The 24,245-nt window shown below is 42.8% G+C and overlaps 1 protein-coding gene across 4 annotated transcripts in view; it reads right to left on the minus strand.

Annotated features, from left to right (window-relative positions):
* Positions 1-24,245, minus strand: part of Gbf1 (golgi brefeldin A resistant guanine nucleotide exchange factor 1) — a 142,963-nt gene that overhangs the window by 11,758 nt on the left and 106,960 nt on the right. For all 4 annotated transcript variants that reach the window (XM_048439078.3, XM_048439076.3, XM_087907842.1 and 1 more), the window contains exons 9-29: positions 20,831-20,978; positions 20,288-20,511; positions 19,472-19,637; positions 18,508-18,719; positions 17,534-17,632; positions 9,032-9,226; positions 8,624-8,813; positions 8,276-8,416; positions 7,894-7,982; positions 6,477-6,679; positions 5,910-6,033; positions 5,523-5,648; positions 5,175-5,257; positions 4,061-4,297; positions 3,699-3,792; positions 3,194-3,370; positions 1,520-1,584; positions 1,309-1,432; positions 1,048-1,119; positions 834-928; positions 406-559 (exon numbers count right to left, since the gene is read on the minus strand). In XM_048439078.3, the coding sequence (XP_048295035.2) occupies positions 406-559; positions 834-928; positions 1,048-1,119; positions 1,309-1,432; positions 1,520-1,584; positions 3,194-3,370; positions 3,699-3,792; positions 4,061-4,297; positions 5,175-5,257; positions 5,523-5,648; positions 5,910-6,033; positions 6,477-6,679; positions 7,894-7,982; positions 8,276-8,416; positions 8,624-8,813; positions 9,032-9,226; positions 17,534-17,632; positions 18,508-18,719; positions 19,472-19,637; positions 20,288-20,511; positions 20,831-20,978 (3,018 nt within the window). The remainder of the gene's footprint in view (positions 1-405; positions 560-833; positions 929-1,047; positions 1,120-1,308; positions 1,433-1,519; positions 1,585-3,193; positions 3,371-3,698; positions 3,793-4,060; positions 4,298-5,174; positions 5,258-5,522; positions 5,649-5,909; positions 6,034-6,476; positions 6,680-7,893; positions 7,983-8,275; positions 8,417-8,623; positions 8,814-9,031; positions 9,227-17,533; positions 17,633-18,507; positions 18,720-19,471; positions 19,638-20,287; positions 20,512-20,830; positions 20,979-24,245) is intronic.

The following is a 24,245-nucleotide window of genomic DNA, read 5'->3' on the forward strand; positions in this document are numbered from 1 at the left end:
TATCATGTGGAAGTATGGCTTGTGTACAGATCTTAAGTCTTGTGACTGTTGACTCTAACTGTTGTTCAGTACTAATTTTTATATCTGAACCATGAGATCTTACCCTTAGGGTTCTAAATGTAAGGATAAGAAACTTCAACACCTCTACTCCCAGAACAAGAAACCAAATACGAGATGAGGGGACTACTAAAAAACAGCAGCAGCCCAAACTAAAGCAAACCTTATGTCTAAAACCATTCCAGGCTCACCCTCGATGCCCCTGTGAGACTGTTCCAGCCCTGAGGTGAACCACTGTGCTAAAGATACAGGATACTGAATAGACTTTATGCTTAGGCCATAGTCACAGCTGATACTATGTCCTTATTCCTTGCATACGTGCCCACCCTCCTACATGCATTTGCTTACCTGGCCACTAATCTCTTCTCTCCGGAGCAGCCGAATGGCTAGGCGTAGAAGCCCTACCACTGCCCGTTCCACAAGAAAGCAGAAATCTTGTGCCTGAACACACAAGTGGTATAGATGATCTCGAACAGTCTGCCATACACAGCCCACACGGTCCCTAAAAATCATGAAGGGAAACATCCTAGGGTTTTAATGTTTCAAAAAAAAATCATGAAGGGTAAAGGACAGTCACAACTGGACAGGCCACTAGGAAGTAAGTCTCCTAGGCCTTTCACAGTTCACTGGAACTGTGCCCTAAGCAGTCAAGCACAAGCTCTCCCCTTGTGCCCAGAGCTTCACGTGTTTCTTGCTCCCAGAAGCCACTCAGCAAGATGGCTTTAGGCTTCGCCACAAGCTCAGGATGGGTCTGCTTAAAGATTGTCCCCTCCCACCTGTTCTCCAACACAATCCTCAGCAGCATCTCCAGACAAAAAGCAGCATCTTCTTCATCGTATGTCTCTTCATCTGGGGTCACTGAAACCAGAGCCTAGAAGGCAACAACAGGGAAAGTAGGAATGGGAGAGAAGCCAGTCAGTGGCTCTGTCCCAACAGAAATTGAGGCACACACCACTACCCCATTGCCTCTCAGACCTCCTCATCTTGTACCTTCATAAGCTCCTGCAGTGATTCCAGCTGGAGGAACTTGCTTTCTGTGATCATTTTTTCTGGGTCACATTGCTAGAGGGGATATAAGAAAGGGAATTTATAATAAAGGCTATAGGGAAGAGAATTTTCAAAAGCCAGGGAAAGCAGGAAGAATTGTCCTTGTTACAGGCCCTACATGATTATACTCTTCAGTTCACAAGGTCCCCTCTTTCTAGAAGGAAGGAGTCTAGGATTTCTCATGAGACACAGATAGGCAGTTACCTTGATACAGTCCAAGGCCACTCTCTTGGCTTCCTGGTTCTCTGTAGATGGGCCCCGTACACTAGATTGCTCAGGACCACTCAGTGTTAGCCAGCTCACAAAGCTAAGTACTGATGACTCTCCTCTGTAGGAGAAGGATACATGTCCTGGTGAGCAACGACACTCCGACTGCCTCCTCTCCTAAAGCCTCAACCAATGGGTCTGCCCTTACCGATTTGATGGCATTTCCTCCCGCTGTAGAGAGATCTTGCCATTGGGATCCACAAAATCTTCTACCTGGAAAATAGATCAAGAGTGATTTATTTCTATGAGTCTGGAGAGACGCCTCAGAGGTTAAGAGCACTTGTTGCTATTGCAGAGGACCTGGGTTTAGTTCCTAGCACCGACATGGTGGGCTACAATCATCTATAACTCCAGTTCCAGGGAATCTGATGCCCTCTTCTGACCTCCATTGGTATTAGGTATGCATGTGGTACATATACATATTTTCTGGCAAAATGCCTATACACATAAATCTAAAAAGTAATTAAAATAAACGATCTGGCCGGGCAGTGGTGGTGCATACCTTTAACCTCAGCACTCAGGAGGCAGAGGCAGGCGGAGTTCTGCCTGAGTTAGAGTGAGTTCAAGGCCAGTCTAGCCTACAAGAGCAAGTTCCAGGGCAGGCTCCAAAGCTACAGAAAAATCCTATCTCGAAAAGCCAAAAAAAAAAAAAAAAAGATCTGGGCTTAGTGGGACACTGACTGTAATGGACTGTAATGTCAGCACTGAGGTGGCTGAGGCAGAAGCTACATAGTAAGTTCAAGACTAACCTAGTCAACTTAGCGAAACCTTGTCTCAAAAAAAATAAATAATTTCTTTCTGCATATAATTTACATTTCTTGTGTTCACTGGCCTAGGCAAAGTTCTCTGGATTTCTTTCTGTAGACAGTTCATATACTATTGTGTGTCCTATAAGAGGTGATTGATGGCTAGAGACATGGCTTAGAAGTTAAGAGCACTGGCTGCTCTTCCAGAAGTCCTGAGTTCAATTCCTGGCAACCACATCTATAATGAGATCTGATACCATCTTCTGTCATGTAAGTACACATGAATGAAGGCACTGTATACGTAAAAAATAAATAAATCCTTTTTTTTTTTTTTAAAGAAGAGGTGACTGACAATGGCTTCTGCCAGTCTTTCTTTATAGCTTCTCTCCAAGATCTGTAGTATTACATTTGAGATGCTCTAGTGAGCTTTGGCAAGCATCAGGTTTAGTGCTCTTCTATACATAGCACAGAAGGCTAGGTCTTTGCCTTGTTAATGCTGAACGTTCTATCAAGGTTTACCTCCATGGAGTTGTCTCTATTTCTCATCTGATGGACCAACCCTACAACTGCCTAGGCCTAGACTCAGGGTTATGATTTTGTCCAACCCAACATCCATTCCATCTTTGATCTGCTGAGCACATGAAGGGGCCTGATCCTCAGACCCAAAGCTACATGAGCTTCACTACACAGGGCAATAACAGGATATCTAGGAAGAGTCTCAGTGAGGGTTCAGCATTGATAGTATAGTAGAAACCAGAGGCCTCAAACCAGACCAATGACTCTTTGCAATGAACACTTGTAAGTAAACATATATGGACAAAGGGGTTTACAGCATGACTCACTATGTCACACTGAAACTTCCATTATTTCCCCCCCTTTTCTCTTACATTTTGTTTTATTTGGGGGGCAGTGCAGGGGCAGAGGGCAGATGCGAAGGGATGGGGAAATGAATGGGATCAAGATACATGATGCAAAAGAAACATAGAAGAAAGAAAGGAAGAAAGGAAGAAACAAGGAAAGAAAGGAAGATGGTGGGGGAGGAGGGGGGGAGGAAGAAGGGGAGGAGGAAGGATTACCTCCACCATAGCCTTGGGTAAAAGTTGGGCTCGGAAGAGCTGCAGCATAGCCTCCATGATATTCTTCCAGCCCTCCCGAAGGATGTCACCATGACGATGGGCCAAATGGAATACTGTCTTGGCTGCAATGTGAGCTTTAGGGTTGCTTCCAAACACACTGGGCAGGTTCTCAATAGACTGGAAAGGTGGATGTCAAGAGGCTTAGGTTGGTTCATGTCTGGAAAGGAGGCTCTTTCAGGTCTCTCTGCCTATGGTTCCCTGACAGTCTGTCTGCTAGATATGCTTCAAGCTCCCTATAATATTAGTGGGAAAGGTCAACCTGACCAAGGTCTTCCTATGGTATCTCCTCCCCAATCCCACTACATAAGATGGCACTATTCTCATTCCAGAACTTGCCAGACAGAAATGGCCTAAGCTTGTTCAAGTGGGTACATATGGTGGATGCAGCCTCCGTGGCTGATTGTTCTCCTTTGGGGCTCTAAGCATAGTTTCTGCTCCAACTCACCTCACTACTGAGAGCTGTGAACTTGCACAGAGAGATGATGAGATTGTCAAACACATCGCTGAGGCCATAGTGGGCGGAGATCATGGCACACTTCCTGTAATGTCACCCCCATGACAGAAACAGTCACTGGAAGGCCACTCAGCCCTCTTAAGTTCCTAAGCAGCTTCCTATTGGTTCTTCCCCAATGGATCACAGAAAGAAACCTTTAACTCCAGTCTGTTTAAGATTGAGATTTCCCAGGCTCCAGCCTCCCTCTAGAAAATCAGGAGACATCCCATTCTGAGTCAAAGAGGCATGGGGGCAAGCCCATGTTAACTTAGTGAGATGGAAAGACAGGAAGACCAAGGCCAAGGTTGGGCTACCTGAAGCCTGAGATGGCTTTTTGGATGATGGTCTCCTCAAGGCTTTTATCAAAGACATAAGAGAGAGCAGCAATAGTGGGGCCCCAGGTCATAGTGAAGAGGTCAAGGTCATAGCTGCCAGGAGGGACGCGAAGGAATATGCCCTCAGGGGTAGCACCTCGATGAAGCAGCACACTCCAGACATAGTTCTCACGGACCAGGCCTGTCTGTTCCTCAGGCATCACGATCTCCTCATTCCTGTCAGAGGGGAAGAGAACTAGATGCACTCCTGTGAACATGCTGCTTCCAAACTAAGAAAAGGGGTTTCACCTCTATAAGTGTCTCCATTCTATGAGGTTATCACAGCCGCAGCTAAGTGATCTGTTTGCAGCCCACCTCTGGGCAAGGGAGAGAGTGTAATATATTCATAATCTCACAGTCCCATCTCTAAGCCTTCAGAGTTCACATTCTTTCTGGGTAGAGGTATAAACATCCACCTTTTCTAATTTATTATAAAGAACTAACAATATAGATATGGTGCACATATCTATAACTCTAGCACTTGGTAGACCAATGCAAGATCAGGAGTTCAAAGGTCAAACTCAGCTACACAGAAAGTTTGAGGCAATCTGGAGCTATATGAGACTCTGTTTCAAAACATTACCAAAACAACTAAGTTTCCTATCTCTGACTTAAGCTACCTTCTAGTACTGGGCATAATGACTCTACAAACCAGAGAATGCATTTTGTGAGTTCTCCAGCAAAACCAGGTAATTTGGGATCAGGAAATAGACTCATGATACCTCACTTAAGAGGAATCGTTTGAACTGGAGATGTAGCTCTGCAAAGAAACACATTCTTAGTTCAGTCCCTGGTACCAAACATGTCTGTAAACACACATACACACAAGAGAGTCAATTTGTATGGACCCTAAGGAATCCTGGAGGTCTATTCTTGGGTTCAGGCTTCTTTAAACAAGAAATGATCTGTCACAGAGGAGGCTGCCCAGGTATGTCTCAAAGCTAAATCCAGGGCATGAGAGTCACTGCAGTCTGAAGTGACTCTAAAAACAGGAAAAAGAAGCAATGTATTTCTCTATAGCAGAGATGCTACACTACTCTCCACAGATACTCACTTGATGGCATGGTACATGTCCTCCAGGATGTCTTGCTCAAAGTCCTTGCCTCCATTCACACCTTTTAGGTTTTTTCGAAAATCCTAGAGATAGGCCAGTATGTTTTCCCTTGTGTTAATGCTGTATACCACCCAAGGAACTCCTTAAGTCTGTGATAAATAGGACTTTGGAAACAATTAAGTGAAAGAACCCATTCTCCTTCCCAGTCCCTCTTCTGAATTGGTCAGCCCTCCCTGAGACCCTTGACAGAACTCTGTCTCCCATATAAACTGGAAATTTCCCTTATCTTTCTTGTTACTTTTAAAGCTGTACTGGATCATCTCTGTCTTGGCTGGAGTCCAAGCTTACCTCCAAGGTCATCGGTGCATTCTGTTTGCGAGCATTGTGGTTGTGCTGGTCAGTGTTAAGCATGATGACAGCATAGGCCAGGGCAAAGCAGGCATCGCTATCGGCAAATGGGGAGCCATTACAGTTCTGAAAAATCAAAGACAAATGTCCGTTTCTGGCCAATTATATCCTTGCTATTACCAACCCACTGGTCAGTGTTGGTTTACAAGTTGGACTATCAGCCAGAAAATGGTCAAGTTCTTGCCAACTCCTTAACTAAAATTTCTCCATGGAAAGCCCACTTGGTGGATTCTGAACCTTCTTAGGAGTTGAGGTTTTTAGCTGAGAGAACAAAGAAGCCCTAAAACTGATCAGGACCCTTGACTGAATTTTTGACACTAGACCTACCCTCCAATGCTCTGTGAATGCCTCCAGCAACCTGTGAATAACTGGTGCTTCCCCGGGCAAACGGAAGGCTTCCAGGTAGAGTCGGAGAGCTTCATCAAGACGCAGACCCTGAAAGCTGAAGGTGCTACAGAGAGAAAACAGAATGAAGAGACTGGAGGCATGGAAGCTGCACAGGTTAAGCTGATTGTCTTCATAGCCTTCTCTTAGTGAAGCAGAGGAGGCTGATAGCTCTGGCAAAGGAATGGTATAGCCTGGTCATTCCTAACAAAATTCCTAACCTTAGCACTTACATTAGCAAAACTCTTGTCTAGAGAGCTCACCTCTCACAACCCTGCTCTATGCCACTTTGCAGTGCTTTCCATTGGAACATAGGGGAGGGTTGCTAAAGCCTGCATCCCTTTCGGGTTCAACAGATATGCGTCATAGGAAAAGACAAGAATATTATGTGAGCTAGTCATCAGCAGGAACTGGCAGGGACTTCCTTAGAGGGAAGAATGCCCTATCCCTTCAGACAGCTCCTCCTTCCTTTCTTCTTTCCAATCCCCACGCAGTTTATTTCTTCCTCACCTCACAAAACTTTCCAATAGGTCAATGTTTTTGCGGTCGCTCACGAACTCTCCAATCATTTTCTTGTCTAGTCGAGGGTTCTCTCGGAGCCACTGGGCCACCTCTGTGTTATCCATTGGAATGGTGAGGAGGCCTTTTTCCTGTAGAAACTGGATCCCCTTCTTTGGTTTTTGATTAAACTGCTCTGTGCCAGTAATCAGCAACTAGAAGACAAAGACTAGAGGCATCAGAAGTTGCTGTGCCTGCCAGTCAGACAGGCAGGCTAGACTCTACTGTAGCCTACAGCTGTTCACCTAATACGGTTCTAATTAATTCTATAGCTGACACTAGGTTGTATCGGCCTAAGATTTTCCCCATCTTCCCATCTCACTGAAACTTTCTGGAGAGTTCCTTCCTACTTCTTTCTGAGTGGTGCAGATGACCAGAGCCACCTCCCTTCCTCTAATGACAGATCAGGAAGACAGAGAGGAGGCAAACTAGTGTGGCCTTCTCTTCAGCTCTGTAGCCATCTCTGGCATCTATGGACAGCCAGCATCATGGAATAGAAGGAGTGAGAGTCTCCTTCTTTCTTGGGCTGCCTTGTTTCTAAGGTCCTGGGTTTGAAAGATAAGGCAGACTAAATGATCTCTTTTCAGCCCGTACGCCTAGTTACAGACCTGCAACCAAATACATTTAAAAGAGAAAGAAAGGACTAACTAGAAGTTTTACGTTAAGAAAACCAAAAACTTCCTCCCTTAGTCAAGAAGCTATTTACAATTGATACCTGCTGCTGGGGAAGAAAGAAAAGACAAAAGAAACAAAAAAGAAGTCAGGTGGTGGTGGCACACGCCTTAAGCACAGTACTCGGGGGCAGAGTGAGTTCAAGGCCAGCCTGGTCTACAAGAGCTAGTTCCAGGACAGGACAGGATCCAAAGCTACAGAGAAACCCAGTCTTGAAAAACCAAAAGAAAAAAAAAAAAAGAAACCAGGGCAATAAATAATTAGAATTTTTTATCTTTCCAAATGAAGAAGAAAACCATAAACAAACAGCTATTTGTACTTTACTAAAGCACCAGAATAAATATCAATTCCCTTTTACTACCAATCACCATGCTAGACCTAGAGATGAATGATAACCTTTGCTGACCGACGTGACAGTAGCCTCCAAAGCTTCTGTCACCACCACTAGGAGTCTCTCACTGTGGGCTAAAGGAGCTCTGCTCAGAGGCCAACAACAGCACAGCTTGAGTGTAAGAAAAAGAGCGGGAGCAGTTGCTGCAATTCCAGATGAACTACAGACTAGCCTTGGAAGCCAGATAATGAGGTACTAAGAGCATCCTCATCCTTTTCCTCTGGGACAGAAACCAATTCTACAGAGGACCCCACACAAGGGTGCACACACTTGAACACATGGGAATGTATTTTTGTATGTACATACCTTTTTTTTGTTTTTAATTTCAGTTAGTTCCCGTGGATCTGGCAGAAGACAGGAAAATCGAGGCGGCTTCCTGGAGAACTTTTTGTCAGCTAGGAACAAAAGAAGGAGGAGGAAACCTGTAAGATCTTTCACAAGGTTACTGATACTCACCCCAGTAAAAACAGAGCAGACTCAGAGATTTCCTTCTCTACAGCCTCCTACCTGCTAGAAATTTTACCTCCTGGGACTCTGTTTTCTTTCCTTTCTCTGGGGTTTAAAACAAGGTGAACTGCTAGGGCTCTTTCAGGTATGACGTTAGGCCACCCAGTTTCCCCATACCTCCCACTTCTCCTTCTCTCTATCTAGTTGAAGGTGTTTAGAGTCATGGACACTGAGTACCCACCCCCAGAGTCACCGGCTTCCTCGACATCATTGCATCCTGGTTTCCCATGTTCTGCTGACAGCCATCCTCCACTTGGACGTTGAAGGCCTAGGGCATCTGAGGCCATGCCTGCGGCTTTCCCCTCAATGGCTCCTTTCTCAGCTGGTAAAGGAAGAGACGTGAAGACTTATGACTAGGAAGTCAAGCAGTACTGAAGAAGAGGTTGAGTCCTAAGCCGAAAAGAGCTATATGTTCTTATACTGGGCACCAGCCATGATAGGGCACATTCAACACAAAGTAAGAAGGGCAAGGGAGGAGAAGGGAAAAAAGAAAGGAAAAAGAAAAAGAACAATAAGAGATGCTTCTAACTATTGTTAGTTTCTTGGGTGCCATCCACTGCCTCGTAGTCGAGTCTGACTGTCTCCTTTTTCTCTTGCTGGGTGAGGGTGTTGAGGACTTTGGCCTGACAGTGAGCCTCAGTGCTGTCAATAACTGTCAACAGGGCATCAAGGGACAGTAGGTGTGTTGTATAAAGCTGACCAGACACAGGAAAGGCATTCTGGAAAATAAACAGATCCCATGAGACTTGAAGTTAGAATATTCTTCACCTGATTATTTTTCCAAAAATCCAAAAACTTAGGACTTCTCCATTGCCCTTACAAAATTTCTTCCTCCTTCCTGTTCCCTATCTCTGAAGTACCCCCTCTCTGTACCATCATCACTACCATCTGGGAAACTTCTTGGTAGCTTCTAGAGGCCAGTAATAGTGCTCAGCACCTTGGACAGCAGTTTGGTGAGGTCTTCAAAGAGGTTGGAGCAGTAGTAGTCACAGTCGTAGTTGATGTAGAGCTCAGTGACAAAGCTGGGAATGCGCCAGAGCTGCACAACGGCCTCCAGCGCCATCTCCTTCATCTCATAAGGCATCTTGGGATTTTCAACAGTGATGATTTCCATGAGTTTTTTGATGTACATCTGTCAACAACCCAATGACAAGCATTTGGGTGGGGCAAAGATAGGGAGAAAAAATTGGACAGGAACAAAATTAAACAGGTAGTAAAAGCCCACTTAGGAGGCATGCCTCAAAAGACACCAAAAGGTCCTCTATCCCCAATAATATATCTCCTCCTTGTCTCCATGATGGGTGATAAGGCTCTTATTCCTATTCCCTGTCTCAAAGAAGCTGTCTTTTGCCCTTTTTTGTGTGCTGTCTATATGAGCCCTACCCTAATCCTATTTTAGCAATTTAGCAGCAATGCTGGCTTGACTTAGAAGCACTGTTAGGCAGAAAAGCTGTCCCATTCATGGTGAAATTACCTGCCAGTCCTCATATTTGGATTCTCACACTCTTTAAAAACCAGTTTTGTTCTGTAGCCCAGGCTGGCCTTCAGCTCGCAGCAATCTTGTCTCAGCCTCCTAAGTGTTTGGATTATTGGCATGCGCCACCATGCCCAGTTGTGTGTTTTCCTACATTATAATTAATCAGGTTTTTTTTTTCTGGTATCCTCTTAATTATTCTACTACATTGGCTAGTGAATGACACAAAGTATGGAGGCCAACATACCCTCTACAGGAAGCTCATAAAAATCTCTCTAGAGACAGGCCTCCCGCCCTCAGAGCTCCCCCTCACTCTCTTGGTGCCTCCAACACACTATCCCCAACTCCCGCACCACTGTAATATCCCAGCCCCAAATTTGGGCCAAGACACCCTGCTTGACCAGAGGCCATGCCAGCAGTCAGAAGTCCAGGTAGGACCCCCTGTCAGTGGACCTCCAACTCTCTTGGTGCCCAATTCCCCCTCTACCTTGTCGTTATTGTGTCCCAGCCCCCAACTTAGATGGAGATACCCTGCTCAACCAGAGGTCACACCGGCCACCAGAAGTCCAGGTAGGATGTCTGCCAGCAGATCTTCCCCACTTTCTTGGTGCTACCCTATCCTATCTCTAATCCTCATTGCTGTGTCTCGGCCCCCAACTTGGGCAGAGACCGTCTGCTTGACCAGGCCACACTGGCTGCCAGAAGTCCATCCCTAACTCAGGTGATGGCCTGCTGCTCAACCACAGGCCACTCTGGCCAGAAGACCAGAGAGAAAACAGGCAACAAAGACAAACTGAAAAATCAGCACCTAGATCTATAATCATCCCAAACCCAGACACCAGTGTAAAAACACAATTAACAACAGTCAAGGCAATTTGTCTTCACGAGAGTCCAGCTATCTACCACAGCACATTCTGAATATTCCAACACAGTTGAAGCACAAGAAAGACACCTTAAAACCAACATTATGGAAATAAGGCCCTTAAAGAAGAAATGAATAAATCTCTTAAAGAAATTGAGGAAAAGACAAACAAAAAAATTGGAGAATATGGATAAATCCCTTAAAGAGAGCAAAAACAAAACAAAACAAACACTTGAAGCAAACAAAACTATTCAAGACATGAAAATGGAAATAGAAGCAATGAAGAAAACACAAATTGAGGGAATTCTGGAAAAAGAAAATCCAGGTAAGCGAACAAGAACTAGAAACAACAGAACACACGAGATTGGAGAAAGAATCCCAGGCGCTGAATATATTGATAGAATAAATAGATACATCAGTCAAAGAAAATCTAAAATTAAATTAAATTTAAATTAATTTAATTAATTAAATTAAAGACCCCTGGTCAAGCAGGGTGTCTTGGCCCAAATTTGGGGCTGGGATATTACAGTGGTGCGGGAGTTGGGGATAATTAATTAAATTAATTAAAATTAAATCTAAAATTAAATTAGTCAAAGTTAAATCTAAAAAATTCCTGATACAAAACATCCAAAAATCTGGGAAACTATGAAAAGACCAAACTTAAGAATAATAGGAACAGAAGAAGGAGAGGAATCCCAGCTCAAAGGCCCAGAAAATATTTTTTAATGATTTATTTATTTTTATTTTATGTGATTAGTGTTTTGTTCATATGTATGTCTATGTGAGAGCATAGGGTCCCCCTGAACTGAAATAACAGATATCTGTGAGCTGCCGTGTGGGTGCTGGGAATAGAACCCAGATACTTTGGAAAAGCAGCCAGGGCTCTTAACCACTGAGCTATCTCTCCTGCCCCCAGAAAATATTTTCAACAAGATCACAGAAGAAAATTTTCCCAACCGAAAGAAGACATGCCTATAAAGGTACAAGAAGCTTACAGAACACCAAATAGATTGGACCTGAAAAGAAATTCCTCCCACCACATAATAATCAAAACACTAAACATATAGAACAAAGAAAGAATATTAAAAGCTGCAAGGGAAAAGGAACAAGTAACATATACAGGAATATCTATTAGAATTACACCCAAATTCTCAATGAAGACTGTAAAAGCCAGAGGATCTGAACAGATGTCAGCAGACTCTAAGAGAACACAGATGGCAGCCCAGACTACTATATTCAGCAAAACCAATCAACATAGATGGAGAAAACATGATATTTCATGATAAAGTCAGATTTAAATAATATCTATCTATAAATTCAGCCCTACAGAAGGTACTAGAAGGAAAACTCCAACCCAAGAAGGTTAAAATTATACACAAGACAGAGACAACAAATAATCTCACACTAACAAAACCAAAAGAAGGGAAGTACAGACACACACACATACACACATCACCAATGACACTACCAACAAAATAACAGGAATTAACATTCATTGGGCATTGGTATCTCTCTACATCAATGTACTCAATTCCCCCAAAAAAGACAAAGACTAACAGAATGAATAGGAAAACAGGATCCATCCTTCTGCTGCATACAAGAAATACACCTCAAAATTAAAGATAGACATTACCTCAGAGTAAAGTGTTGGAAAACAATTTTCCAAGCAAATGAACCTAAGATGCAAGTTTGTAGAGTCATTTTAATATCTAACAAATAGACTTCAAACCAAAATTAATTAAAAGAGCATGGTGGCATACATGTTTAATCTCAATACTCAGGAGGCTGAAGCAGGCAGATCTCTGAGTTCATGGCCAGCCTGGTCTACAAGTGAGTTCCAGGATAGCCAGGGCTGTTACAGAAAAACCCTGTCTCAGAAAGGAAAAATTAATGCTGGGTAGTGGTGGTGCAGGCCTTTAATTTCAGTACTCAGGAGGCAAAGCCAGGTGAATCTCTGTGAGTTTGAGGCCAGCCTGAGCTAGTTCAAAGAAACCCTGTCTCAAAAAAAAAAATCAAAAGAGATGGGGAAGAATACTTTATACTCAAAGGAATGGAAAAATCCACCAAGATGATATTTCAATTCCTAACACCTATGTCCCAAACACAAGGACACCAACAAATGTAAAAGAAACATGACTAAAGCTTAACTCACACATAGACCCTCACATATAGATAGATAGTGGGAAACTTCAGTTTCTCACTCTCACACATAGACCCTCACACATAGATAGATAGTGGGAAACTTCAGTTTCTCACTCTCACACATAGACCCTCACATATAGATAGATAGTGGGAAACTTCAGTTTCTCACTCTCACACATAGACCCTCACATATAGATAGATAGTGGGAAACTTCAGTTTCTCACTCTCACCAACAGACACGTCATCCTGCCAAAAAACTAAACAAAGAAACACTGGAGCTAACAGACATTATAAATCAAATGGACCTGCCAGGGGTGGTGGTGGTGGTAGTGGTAGTGTCTCGGCAGCACATGCCTTTAATTCCAGCACTAGGGAGGCAGAGGCAGGCAGATCTCTGTGAGTTCAAGGCCAGCCTGGTCTACAAGAGCTAGTTCCAGGATAGGCCTCAAAGCTACAGAGAAACCCTGTCTCAAAAAGCAAACAAACAAATAAATCAAATGGACTTAACAGATATCTACAGAACATTTCACCCAAACATGAAAGAATACACCTCCTTCTCAGAACTTTCTCCAAAACTGATCACATTCTCAGTCACAAGTAAGTCACAACAGATGAAAAGAAAACTGAAATAACCCATGCATCCATGAGTTAGAGCTGGATTTCAACAACAGAAACAACAGAAAGCCTACAAACTTAGGAAGTTGAACAACTCTTTACTGAATGAAAACTGGGTCAAGATAGAAATAACGAAAGAAATTAAAGACTTTCTAGAATTCAATGAAACTGAATACACAACATACCCAAATCTACAGGACACCATGAAAACAGTGCTAACAGGAAAGTTCACAGCACTAAGTACCTACAGAAAGAAAGTGGAGAGCTCTCATACTAGCAACTTAACAACATACCCAAAAGTTCTCCCAAAAAAAAAAAAAAAAAAAGAAGCAAGTACACTCAAGAGGAGTAGATGGCAGGAAATAATAAAATTGGGGGCTGAAATCAATAAATTAGAAACAGAGAAGAATACAAAGAATTAAACAAAGATCTGGTCCTTTGAGAAAATCAACAAGATAGACAAACCCTATCCAAACTAACTAAAAGACAGACAGAGAATATACAAACAATAAAATCAGTCGTGAAAATGGGGATATAACAACAGACACTGAAGAAATACAAAGATTAGGTCATACTTTAAAAACCTGTACTCCACAAAAACGGGAAATCTAAAAGAAATGGACAATTTTTTCAATAGATACCACTAACCAAAGTTAAATCAAGATGAGAGAAACAATTTAAGGAAATAGAATTAAAAACCTCCCCACAAAAGCAAAAAACAAAAACAAAAATAAAACCAGGGCCAGACAGTTTTAGCACAGAATTCTACCAGACTTTCAAAGAAGAACTAATACTAATATTCCTCAAACCATTTCACAAAATAGAAACAGAAGGAACATTGCCAAATTCATTTTATGAGGTTACAGTTACCCTGATACCCAAACCACACAAAGATTCAACAAAGAGAATTACAGACCAATTTCCCTCTTGAACATAAATGCAAAAATACTAAATAAGATACTTGCAAACCGAATCCAAGAACACATTAAAAAGATCATCTACCATAATCAAGTAGGTTTCATCCCAGAGATGCAGGGATGGTTCAATACATGAAAATCAGTGAATGTAATATACCATATAAACAAAACTGAAAGAAAAAAACCACATGCTCATCTCATTAGATGCTGAAAAGTCTTTGATAAAATCCAACACCCCTTAAGGGATACAAGGGACATATCTAAACATAATAAAGGCAATTTACAGCAAACCTATAACCAACATCAAATTAAATGAAATGGAGAGAAACTCAAAGCAATTTCACTAAAATCAGGAACAAGACAAGGCTGTCCACTCTCTCTATTTTTATTTAATATAGTACTTGAAGTTCTAGCTACAGCAATAAGACAACCAAAGGAGACCAAAGGGATACAAATTGAAAAGAAAGATATCAAAGTATCATTATTTGAAGATAATATAAGAGTATACATAAGCAACCCCAAAAATTCTACCAGAAAACTCTAACAGCTAATAAACACCTTCAGCGAAGTGGCTGGATACAAGATTAGCTCAAAAAAATCAGTAGCCCTCCTATATACAAATGATAAATGGGCTGAGAAAGAAACCAGGGGAACAACACCTTTCATAATAGCCACAAAATATGTAAAGTATCTTGGGGTAACTCTAACCAAGCAAGTAAAAGACTTGTATGACAAATACTCCAAAGATTTGAAGAAATTGAAAAAAGATAGCAGATGATGGAAAAATCTCTCATGCTCATGGGTCAGTAGGATTAACTAACATAAGGCCATCTTATCAAAAGCAATCTACAGTGTCAACACAATCCCCATCAAAATGCTAACAAATTCTTTACAGACCTTGAAAGGATAATACTCAACTTCATGTGGGAAAACAAAAAGCCCAGAATAGCTAAGACAATCCTGAATAATAATAGAGCTTCTGGAGGTAACACCATCCCTGATTTCAAGCTATATTACAGAATTATAGTAAATAAAATCACATGGTATAGGCATAAAAACAGACATATTCAATGGAATAGAATTGAAGACCCAGACATTAATCCACACATCTAGGAACATTTGATTTTTGATAAAGAAGCCAGAAAGATAGAATGGAAAAAAAAGAAAGCATCTTTTAACAAATGATGCTGGTCTAACTGAATGTATGCATAGAGAAGAATGCAAATAGCTTCATATCTATCACCCTGCACAAGATTCAAGTCCAAGTGGATCAAAGACATCAATATAAAACCAGATACACTGAACCTGCTAGAAGAGAAAGTGAAAAATAGCCTTGAATGCATTGGCACAGGAAAGAACTTCCTGAACAGAACACTGAGAGCAGGCACTCACCAAGAGGCAGAGGCAGGTGGATCTCCGAGTTCAAGGCCAGCCTGGTCTACAAAAGCTAGTTCTAGGACAGGCTCCAAAGCTACAGAGAAACCCTGTCTTGAAAAACCAAAACCAAAAAAAAAAAAAAACCCAAAAAACACCAAAAACCAAAAAACAAAACAAAAACAAAAAAGAAAAATAAAAAGAAAAGAAAGAAAGAAACATTTAAAGAAATGCTCAATATCCTTAGCCACAAGGGAAATACAAATCAAAATGACTTTGAGATGCATCTTACACCTGAAAGAATGGTTAAAATCAATAATACAAGTGGCAGCCCATCCTATCAAGGATGTGGAGCAAGGGGAACAATACTTCATTGCTGGTAGGAGTGCAAACTTCTACAACCACTATGGAAATCAGTATGGTGGTTCCTCAGAAAACTGGGAATCAATCTACCTCAAGACTCAGCCTATACCACTCTAGGGCATATACCCAAAGGATGCTCAATCATGCCACAACGACACTTGCTCAACTATGTTCATAGCAGCTTTATTCATATCAGTCAGAACCTGGAGACAACCTAGATGCCCCTCCACTGAAGAATGGATAAAGAAAATGCGATACATTTACATAATGGAGTATTACTCAGCAGTTAAAAATATGACATCATGAAATCATCCTGAGTGAAATAACCCAGATCCAGAAAGACAAACATAGTATGTACTTATTTATAAGTGGATATTAGCTGCTAAGGAAATGATACTCATGCTACAATCCACAGACCCAGAGAGGCTAAATAACAAGGAGGGCTCTGGGGGGAACAAATGGAACTCCCTGGGAATGGGAAATAGAATAAATTTTGTGGATGTACTAGGGGTGGGTAGGGATAAGAATAGGAGGGATCAGGTGTGCGTGCGGAGAGTATAGGAGAGCCAACTAGACTTGGAAAGCATTTTGGGGATGATGTAGAAATCTAATGCAGTGGAAACTCCCTAGAATCCATGAAGGTGACCCTAGTAAGGACTCCTAGAAAATGGGGGATACAGAACCTGAACTGGCCATCTTTCCTAGTCAGGCAAGGCTTTCAGTGCTGGAACTGGGACACCAATTCAGCCACAAAACCTTTGACCTACAATCTGTCCTGCCTGCAAGATGTGCTGGGGCAATGGTGGAGCAGAACTTGTAGGAACGGTCAACCAATCATTGGTCTAATTTGAGGTCCATGTCACAAGAAAGAGCTCCTGCACAACACTGCCTTGATCACCAGGACCCAGAAGCTGGATAGCCCAGATAGCCTAGGGTATAACCAAACAGGACTGGGGGAAAAAAAAATCAATGAAATGATTCCTAAGAATGTTCTGCAAAATTATAGATTAGTGCCTAGTTCAGTTGTCGCCAGAGAGGCTACCCCCTGCAGCTGATGGGAGCAGAGGTAGAGACCCACAGCCAAGCATCAGGTGGAAAGAGAGGCCAGGTTGAAGGTCTTTATTAGGTTCCTCCCCTTGGAGCTTGGAAAACTCCAAGGAAGAGAGAAAGATGGAATAGTGGGAGACAGAGGGGTTGACAACATTGGAGAGCATGGTCCGTGGAATAAACTAGGCAGAACTCATGGGGTTCAGTCACAGAGACTGAAGCAGTAATTCCAGACTCTGGGTCTGAGCTAGATCCTCTGCATATATGTTATGGTTGTTGGCTTAGTGTTTTGGGGAGACTCCTGACAGTGGGAGTGAGAATGTCTCTGACTCTTTTCCTCCTACCAGGTTTCCTCACCCAGTCTTGATGTGAAGGTTTGTGCCTGGTCTTATTGTTGATATCCCTGTTCTTTTTTGGGGGAAAACAGGGGGTAGGTGGATCTGAGGGAAAGGGGAGATGTGGGGGAAACTAGGAAGGGTGGAAGGAGGGGAAGCTGCAATCAGGATATACTGTATGAGAGAAGAATAAGTAAAAATTTAAAAAATCTATGTCTATAGCATGATTGATTGAGCAGGCTCCACTGACAATTCCATCCAGTTTCCAGTTTCCTGCTTTTGGTTTTACTTCCAGGGTCAAGTAACTTACCTCTAATTGGAACTTGAGATGCTCCCGCATGCTCTCAAACAGTAAGAAGCATACCCGTAGGGAAGCAGCATACAGGTTCAGTCGTTCTACACTGAGTAGCTGGGGATCAGAGAGTGAGAAGTCATGAGATTTCTGAGGTTGAATGTAACTGAACCAAAAGATACACGAGAGCAGACTAGTGAAGCTGCCACAGAGGGCCTGCGTTGTAAGGGAATTCTTTTGTTGTTGCTCTTCTTTGCTGTTTGTTTTTAAAAAATGTTGTTTTACATTTATTTATTTGTGTGTAAGAGGTGGAGCAGGGACACACATGAAAAGGTACAACCGATGGTAGCTGGTTCTCTGTCCACCTGCTACCTATCAGGAATCAGACCCAGCATGTCAGGTTTGATAGTACATGCTTTTACCTATTGAGCTTTCATGCTGCCTGATTTTGTTTTTCTGAGATAGGGTTTCATGTAGCTCAGGCTGGTCTCCAACTCACTATGTGGCTGAATAACCTTGAATTCCTTATCTTCCTGCCCCTCCCTCCCAAGTGCTGGATTATAGGTACTACCAACACACCTGGGATTCTAACAGAGCCTCAATTTAGCCATTCCTTCTTTAACTCCTTGGAGAGTTATTGGAAGCCTTTTATTGTGATTTCTGGTCAACTGAAAGGGAGGTAGTTTCTTAGGATCATGATCACAGGGTCTCTGGCTTCTCAATCTCAAAAAGTAAACAAGGTTTCTAGTCACTTTTTTCCCGCCAGTGTCTTTTTTAAAAAAATGATTTATTTATTTTTATTTTATGTGCATTGGTGTTTTTGCCTGCACATATGCTGTGTGAGGGAGTTGGATTCCCTGGAACTGGAGTTACAGACAGCTAGGTATGAGTGGCCATGTGGGTGCTGGGAATCAAACCCGGAACCACTGAAAGTGCAGCCAGTGTTCTCAATTGCCGAGCCACCTCTCCAACCCTGAGCAATCTAGTCTTACCTGGAATAAGTGGCGACACATCTCATCCTTGATGAGGCCCAAGAGGGTCTGGCACTGGGCTACAGGGGCTGACTCAAGAGCCACTGTCAGCAAATGCAGTCCCATGTGGATCATAACCTCAGAGTTGTGGCGGTCATGTGGATTTGTGAGGGAGATAAGGAAGCGGAAGAGCTCACGGATACAAGGAAGACCATAAGGAACCAAAGCTGTGCCTGAGAAGGTGGGAAGAGAACAGGAACACTAAGATATATCCTGGCTGCTTGACAACACTTGGATCTGTGTTACTCATGAGAAAAACTTGTAGTGTATGTGGGGAGGTGCTTGGGGGGGTGAGTGTCATGTGTATGTGTGTGGTACATGCACGTGCATGTGTAGTGTGCAGCTGTACGTGCCTGAGTATCTGTAGGAGGCCACAGCAGGATGTTAGATGTCTTGCTCTGTTTCACTGCCTTAAACAGGGTGTCTTGTTGAATTGGAAACTCTCAGGACCCACATGTCTGCACACCCAATGCTAGGGTTACAGGAATATGCAGCCACACCTAGCTCTTTATATGAGTGTCAGGGATTTGAACTCAGGTCTTCATGCTTGCAGAAAAGCAATCTCACCCACTAAGTCACCTTCCAGCCCCTATATGTGGCAATTTCAGAAAAATAATTTCCTTCAAGGAGAAGGATCTTATTGGATGAAATCAGAATCAAGGATTTTTTGTTAAAAGTCCCAAGATAGATACACACACACACACACACTGTTCCTTCTTTCTTCCTATAGTTTCCCAAAGTCCTTCTCTGAATGACTCAGGGAAAGTTTCTATCCATGCCAATAGTTTTATACCTTGATTCCATTTCCTATCTAAAAATGGGACACAGAGGTGGTAGTCAACTTCATTCAAGCTAGTCTAGGCTCAGAAATGTATCTGGTAGGTTGGGGCAGATGAATGGACAGAGCCTTCCAGAGAGTTCCTACCTTCCTTCTGGGAGGACTGGGTAAAGCGAACGCCCCGAGGATTGACATAATCCATGTCATGGACAGAGGCAGAGGCAGAGTGGTCAGTAGGGGATGTGCACTCCTCCAACACTTCAGGGATAGATTCCACCGATGCTGACTGGGCCTTTTCCACATGGGCCCCTTCCTGATATGACCGGTCATAGCCAGATACAAAAACAAAGATGAGGTAAGAACAACTTAGAACTTATTCTCCTGAAGGATGTGTCTTCCAAACTGTCTTCAATGGACCACAGGTCATTGATTTATGAACTTATTTATGAACAACACCAATCTAGGGTGACAGTACTCTACAGGTGCAAAGGCTTTCATATGCTCAGGATTTAGATGATTACCTTCCTGTAAAAGCCATTTCCTTCCCTTTGGTCAGATACTACCTACCAATATAGGTACACTCTGATAAATCTTACGAGCGCCTTTTCACAGCAAGTCATGCTATGTGTTTTCTGAGCAGCAAATATGATTCTGAGAAATGGGAAAATTCCCTATCCCAATCTTCCTCCTTCTCCCCCCCCCCACTCTCAATCTCTCTCTCTCTCTTTCAGGATAGAGTTTCTCTGTGTAGTTTTGGCTGCTTTAGAACTCAATGTATAGACCAGGTTGGCCTCAAACTCACAGAGATCCACCTGCCTCCCAAGTGCTGGGATTAAAGACATGTATTACCATGCTCAACCCAACTTTCTTTTAAGACAAAGCATGGGTACAAAACCCAAAAGTACAAGCCAGCTCCTACAGTAACAAATTGTAGAGGGACCTTTAGGGATCAGTCAGTCATACCTGAGGGTCAAGCTGATCAGAAACTCCTATCTCAGTTCTCCTAGGCTCTGTGGCTGTGCTTTCCCTTGGGGAGCCAGCTTGCTCCAGGTCAGTGAGGTCCTCCTTGGAGGTGGTCTGGGAAGATAATTCCAGGCCACTGTCTGTACAGGGACTGACCACTGTTGAGGCAGCTTCTGAACTTGCAGAGGAGACGGATGTGGGCACATCAATGAAAGGCATGCCACCTGACAAGGAACAGAAGGGAACTTGAAGGTGCAGAGGCTCTGTGAGTGAAGCATCCCTTTTAGTAGCAGGGCTTTGTTACTCAGACTCAACACTCATCTATAAATGCCTCTGAAGTAGTAGAAATCTCTCTGAAAAGGGAATGACCTGAAGTCATGCAGGGTTGTTAAATGGTCATAGTTTGATTTGATTTGCAATGTCCCTTTCTGCAGAAAGACCAAAGCCCCTCAGTTGATTGGCTTTCCATTTCAAATCCACTATCTGAGAAAGACAGGATCTTTTCCATCTGTTTTCATCAGAAGAAGCAACCTAGGCACTCACTAGAAAGGTTAGAAGGTAAGGTGGCTCCATTTGGGGTGGGCAGCTCTGAACTCGGTACGACTTTGGTTGTGTGACGTGGAGGCCGAGGGGATCTTTTCTGCTTCTTCCACTTGGATGAGTCACTCATGCCTCCTGCTCTCATTTTCAGCTGGAAATATCATACATCGTTAGTATCCAGACCAACAGAGTAATTTAAACAAAGATGTTATTCCTAGAAATATCTCAGCACTTAGTCCTTCTGTTCTCTAGAAAACAGCTTACACCCCAAATTATTGTTAGATAATCTAGACCACCACACTATACACCTGGGCCTCTACATGTGCAGATTTTGGAGCGGCACAGCAGCCTCCACATGGAAGGCAACATTCTGCTTTTTGACTAGTCGTTGATATAGCCAGCTGTGACACACTGTTCTTGCTGACCAGGTAAGGGCAGCTTTGCCTACAAGCCTGTGGACTGACTTCCTTCCACAGTCACTCTGCAGAGCAGCTCCTACTTCTAGTTCTTGTCTAAATATGAGCACCTACTCTTCTTATCTAGATTCAAAGGTTTCTCACTAAGGCATGAACTGGGACCTAGACCATAAGGACAACTTTTATTCTAGAGTTCTTGCATTAAAATGGATGGTGAAGAGTTATCTTAAAGAGAAAGGAGTGATACTCCAATTATTTGTGGCGTTAAGAATGGAGTGCTGCTGCTGTTGCTCCCAATTTGTGTTATAGCAATAAAGCCTCTTGTTCTTCTTACAGTTGTCCTTTATTTTATCATTATTTACTTTTTTAGACAGGACCTCATGCATCCTGGACTGGTCTCAAAATTATTATGTAGCCAAGGATGACCTTGAGCTTTGGGTTCTGCTTCTACCTCCCAAGTGCTAGGATTACAGGCTTGTGCTACCACACTCCACTTACATGGTACTGAGGCTCAAACACAGTGCTTTGTATATGCAAGCAAAGACTCTTGCAACTGAACTACATCCCTAGTACCACTAGATTCAATGTTAAAAGATCTGTTCAATTTCTTCTAAGATTTGGAGATAAAAGTCTTCCTTCAAGCTCCCTCATAAAGCTTTGATAGTCTCTGACCATCTACTAGGAAACCAGATAAACTTTCCTTCCTACTTTCCTTCCTTCCTTCCTTCCTTCCTTCCTTCCTTCCTTCCTTCCTTCCTTCCTTCCTTCCTTCCTTCCTTCCCCAAATCTCCTCCTAATAAAGGAGAGGCTCCCAAACTGAACCTTTCTCTCAGTTCTGAAGAGTACTAGCTTCTCATTAGACTCATATTCTTGTCCTTCCACCTCCAAAACACCTGCAATCATATGTCTAAAACTGAGCTGCTATGACTACGCAGGAGCCAGAAAGATGCTCTTCCCAGTAACCTTGGAGTTCAGATAGATTACATTCACGGTAAAGACTGATCTGGGAGAAGAATGAGACAAACAGAGAACACAAAACTCAAAGGGTCAATGAAAGAACAAAAGGGCCATCTAGCCTTACTGGTCATTATCACTAGGCTCCAGAAAGCCCAAACAACTAAAGGTTTATGAGATAACTCTCCTTTCTAGGAGACAACTCCGTATCAATCCCAATGGATATTCTTTCTACACAAGAATTGGTATTTCCTATCTTCCACTTTGTGTTATGCAAAGCTAGCTCCAAGCAGGTTATTTCAGTGAGTGTTCCTGGCTTCCTGATTAGTACAGGAGTCTGAAGGCTGGCAGTTTTCACACAGGCCTCACTGTTGCTATGTTCGTGTCCTAAGGCTCTAAGGTACATGGAAGGCAGCAGGTATTCATGGAACCTTATGCCACCTTTCTGTACAATTCCAATAAAGCAATAGCTTTATAAAAATAGTACAGGCCCTAGGCAAATAATCATGCAACATGCAGGCTAGCCACTGAAGACAGCCGAAATTTGTAACTATGCAAACACAAAATGAGACAATGCATTCAAATAGGACAGACATCCTCCTAGCTAGGGAACACTCACACATAGTTATTTTATCTTCAATGACAGGAATGCTCACAATCACACCTCTGGCATGCACACTCTTGTGATGGATAACCCAGACATCCCTCATCCCTCTCTTCATCGTCTTTCAAGGGCTCAGGTAACCTTTAGCTTTTACTCCTCCACTAAACTCACCTACATCTTGAATTTTAAACAACAGAGGGTATCTTTGCAGATATTAGAAAATTCCCACCACCAGTGGTGGCATATGCCTTTAATCCCAGCACTCAGGAGGCAGAGGCAGGAGGAGCTCTGTGAGTTCAAGACCAACATAGTCTACAAAGGAAGTTCCAGGACAGGCTCCAAAGTTACACAGAGAAACACTGTCTCAAAAAAAAAAAAAAGATAAATAAATAAATAAATAAACAAATAAGAAATCCCAGTGTCCTAGGCTGCCATGCTCCTTAGTTCCTGTCTATCAACTTAGAGACTTAAATCCTGCAGTGATCCCTTTTATGTAACCAAGAAATAAAAACCCCTCAGGATGTGCCACCTTCATCACCAGATCAGTCAGGTATCCTGACCTACTCAACCACTATGCTTAAGCTCTCCAACACCAGCTCTGGGACAGGGGAGGGGAGAAAGAAAAATCTTGCTTGAGGTCCCTGTAATTTCCCTAGAAATGGTGGGGCTTAAGTCCTCCCACAAGATGATAGCAGGACCCAGGCTCTCTAGGCTCACTATGTGATGTTCAAGACTTAATTCTGCTTCCAGGCAACCAGAAATCCCAAGAGAATTCCCAGTACTGCAAAGCTACAAACACATGCAACTCTTCAAAAGCCAAGCTGTTACTAGAGTAGGTAAGTTGTGCTATGAACAACAGAAATTGGACCCAGTGTTACATATCAAAAAACTAAACATTTAAATAAATAAATAAAAGGGAGGAAGGAGAGGGTGAGGGTGAGAGACCTTGAGGTTCTTAAAGAGTAGCACCCTCTCTAACTGGTTCAGGGCTTTGGTCTGCTCCCCACTACTTAGCTGCAGTTTGCTGAGGAGACATGGAGAGATCTGTGAAAGACAGGCAAACGACAGTTTAAAAAGAGTGAAGTCAGCTCAGGGCACAGGGCAGGAATGGGGTGAACGAAAGGGAGCAGGGCAGGTGCATGCACCTAGTAGCCAAGGGTCACTCCACAGGCAGAGCCTCAGAGGTCTGACAAGTTCAGAGTTTTGGTTCAAAACAGAAAGAGGCCATTCTGATCACCATTCTATTCCTAGCAGTTTGATCTGGAGTTTAGCTTGAGGGTTGTAGGTTATTTATATGGCTGGTTAATTTACCTCGTTGTGTAGTAACAATCATGTAAATGGAATATAGTGGAATAAATGGATCTTTTCAACAGAGACTAGAGCAAGCAAGTCCCATCTTATTTAGCATTAGGAAGGAGTTGGGGCACAGCCTCTCTAGGGCTCT

Source organism: Myodes glareolus, chromosome 7, assembly GCF_982192425.1.
Source record: "Myodes glareolus chromosome 7, mMyoGla1.1, whole genome shotgun sequence".
Classification (NCBI taxonomy): domain Eukaryota; kingdom Metazoa; phylum Chordata; class Mammalia; order Rodentia; family Cricetidae; genus Myodes; species Myodes glareolus.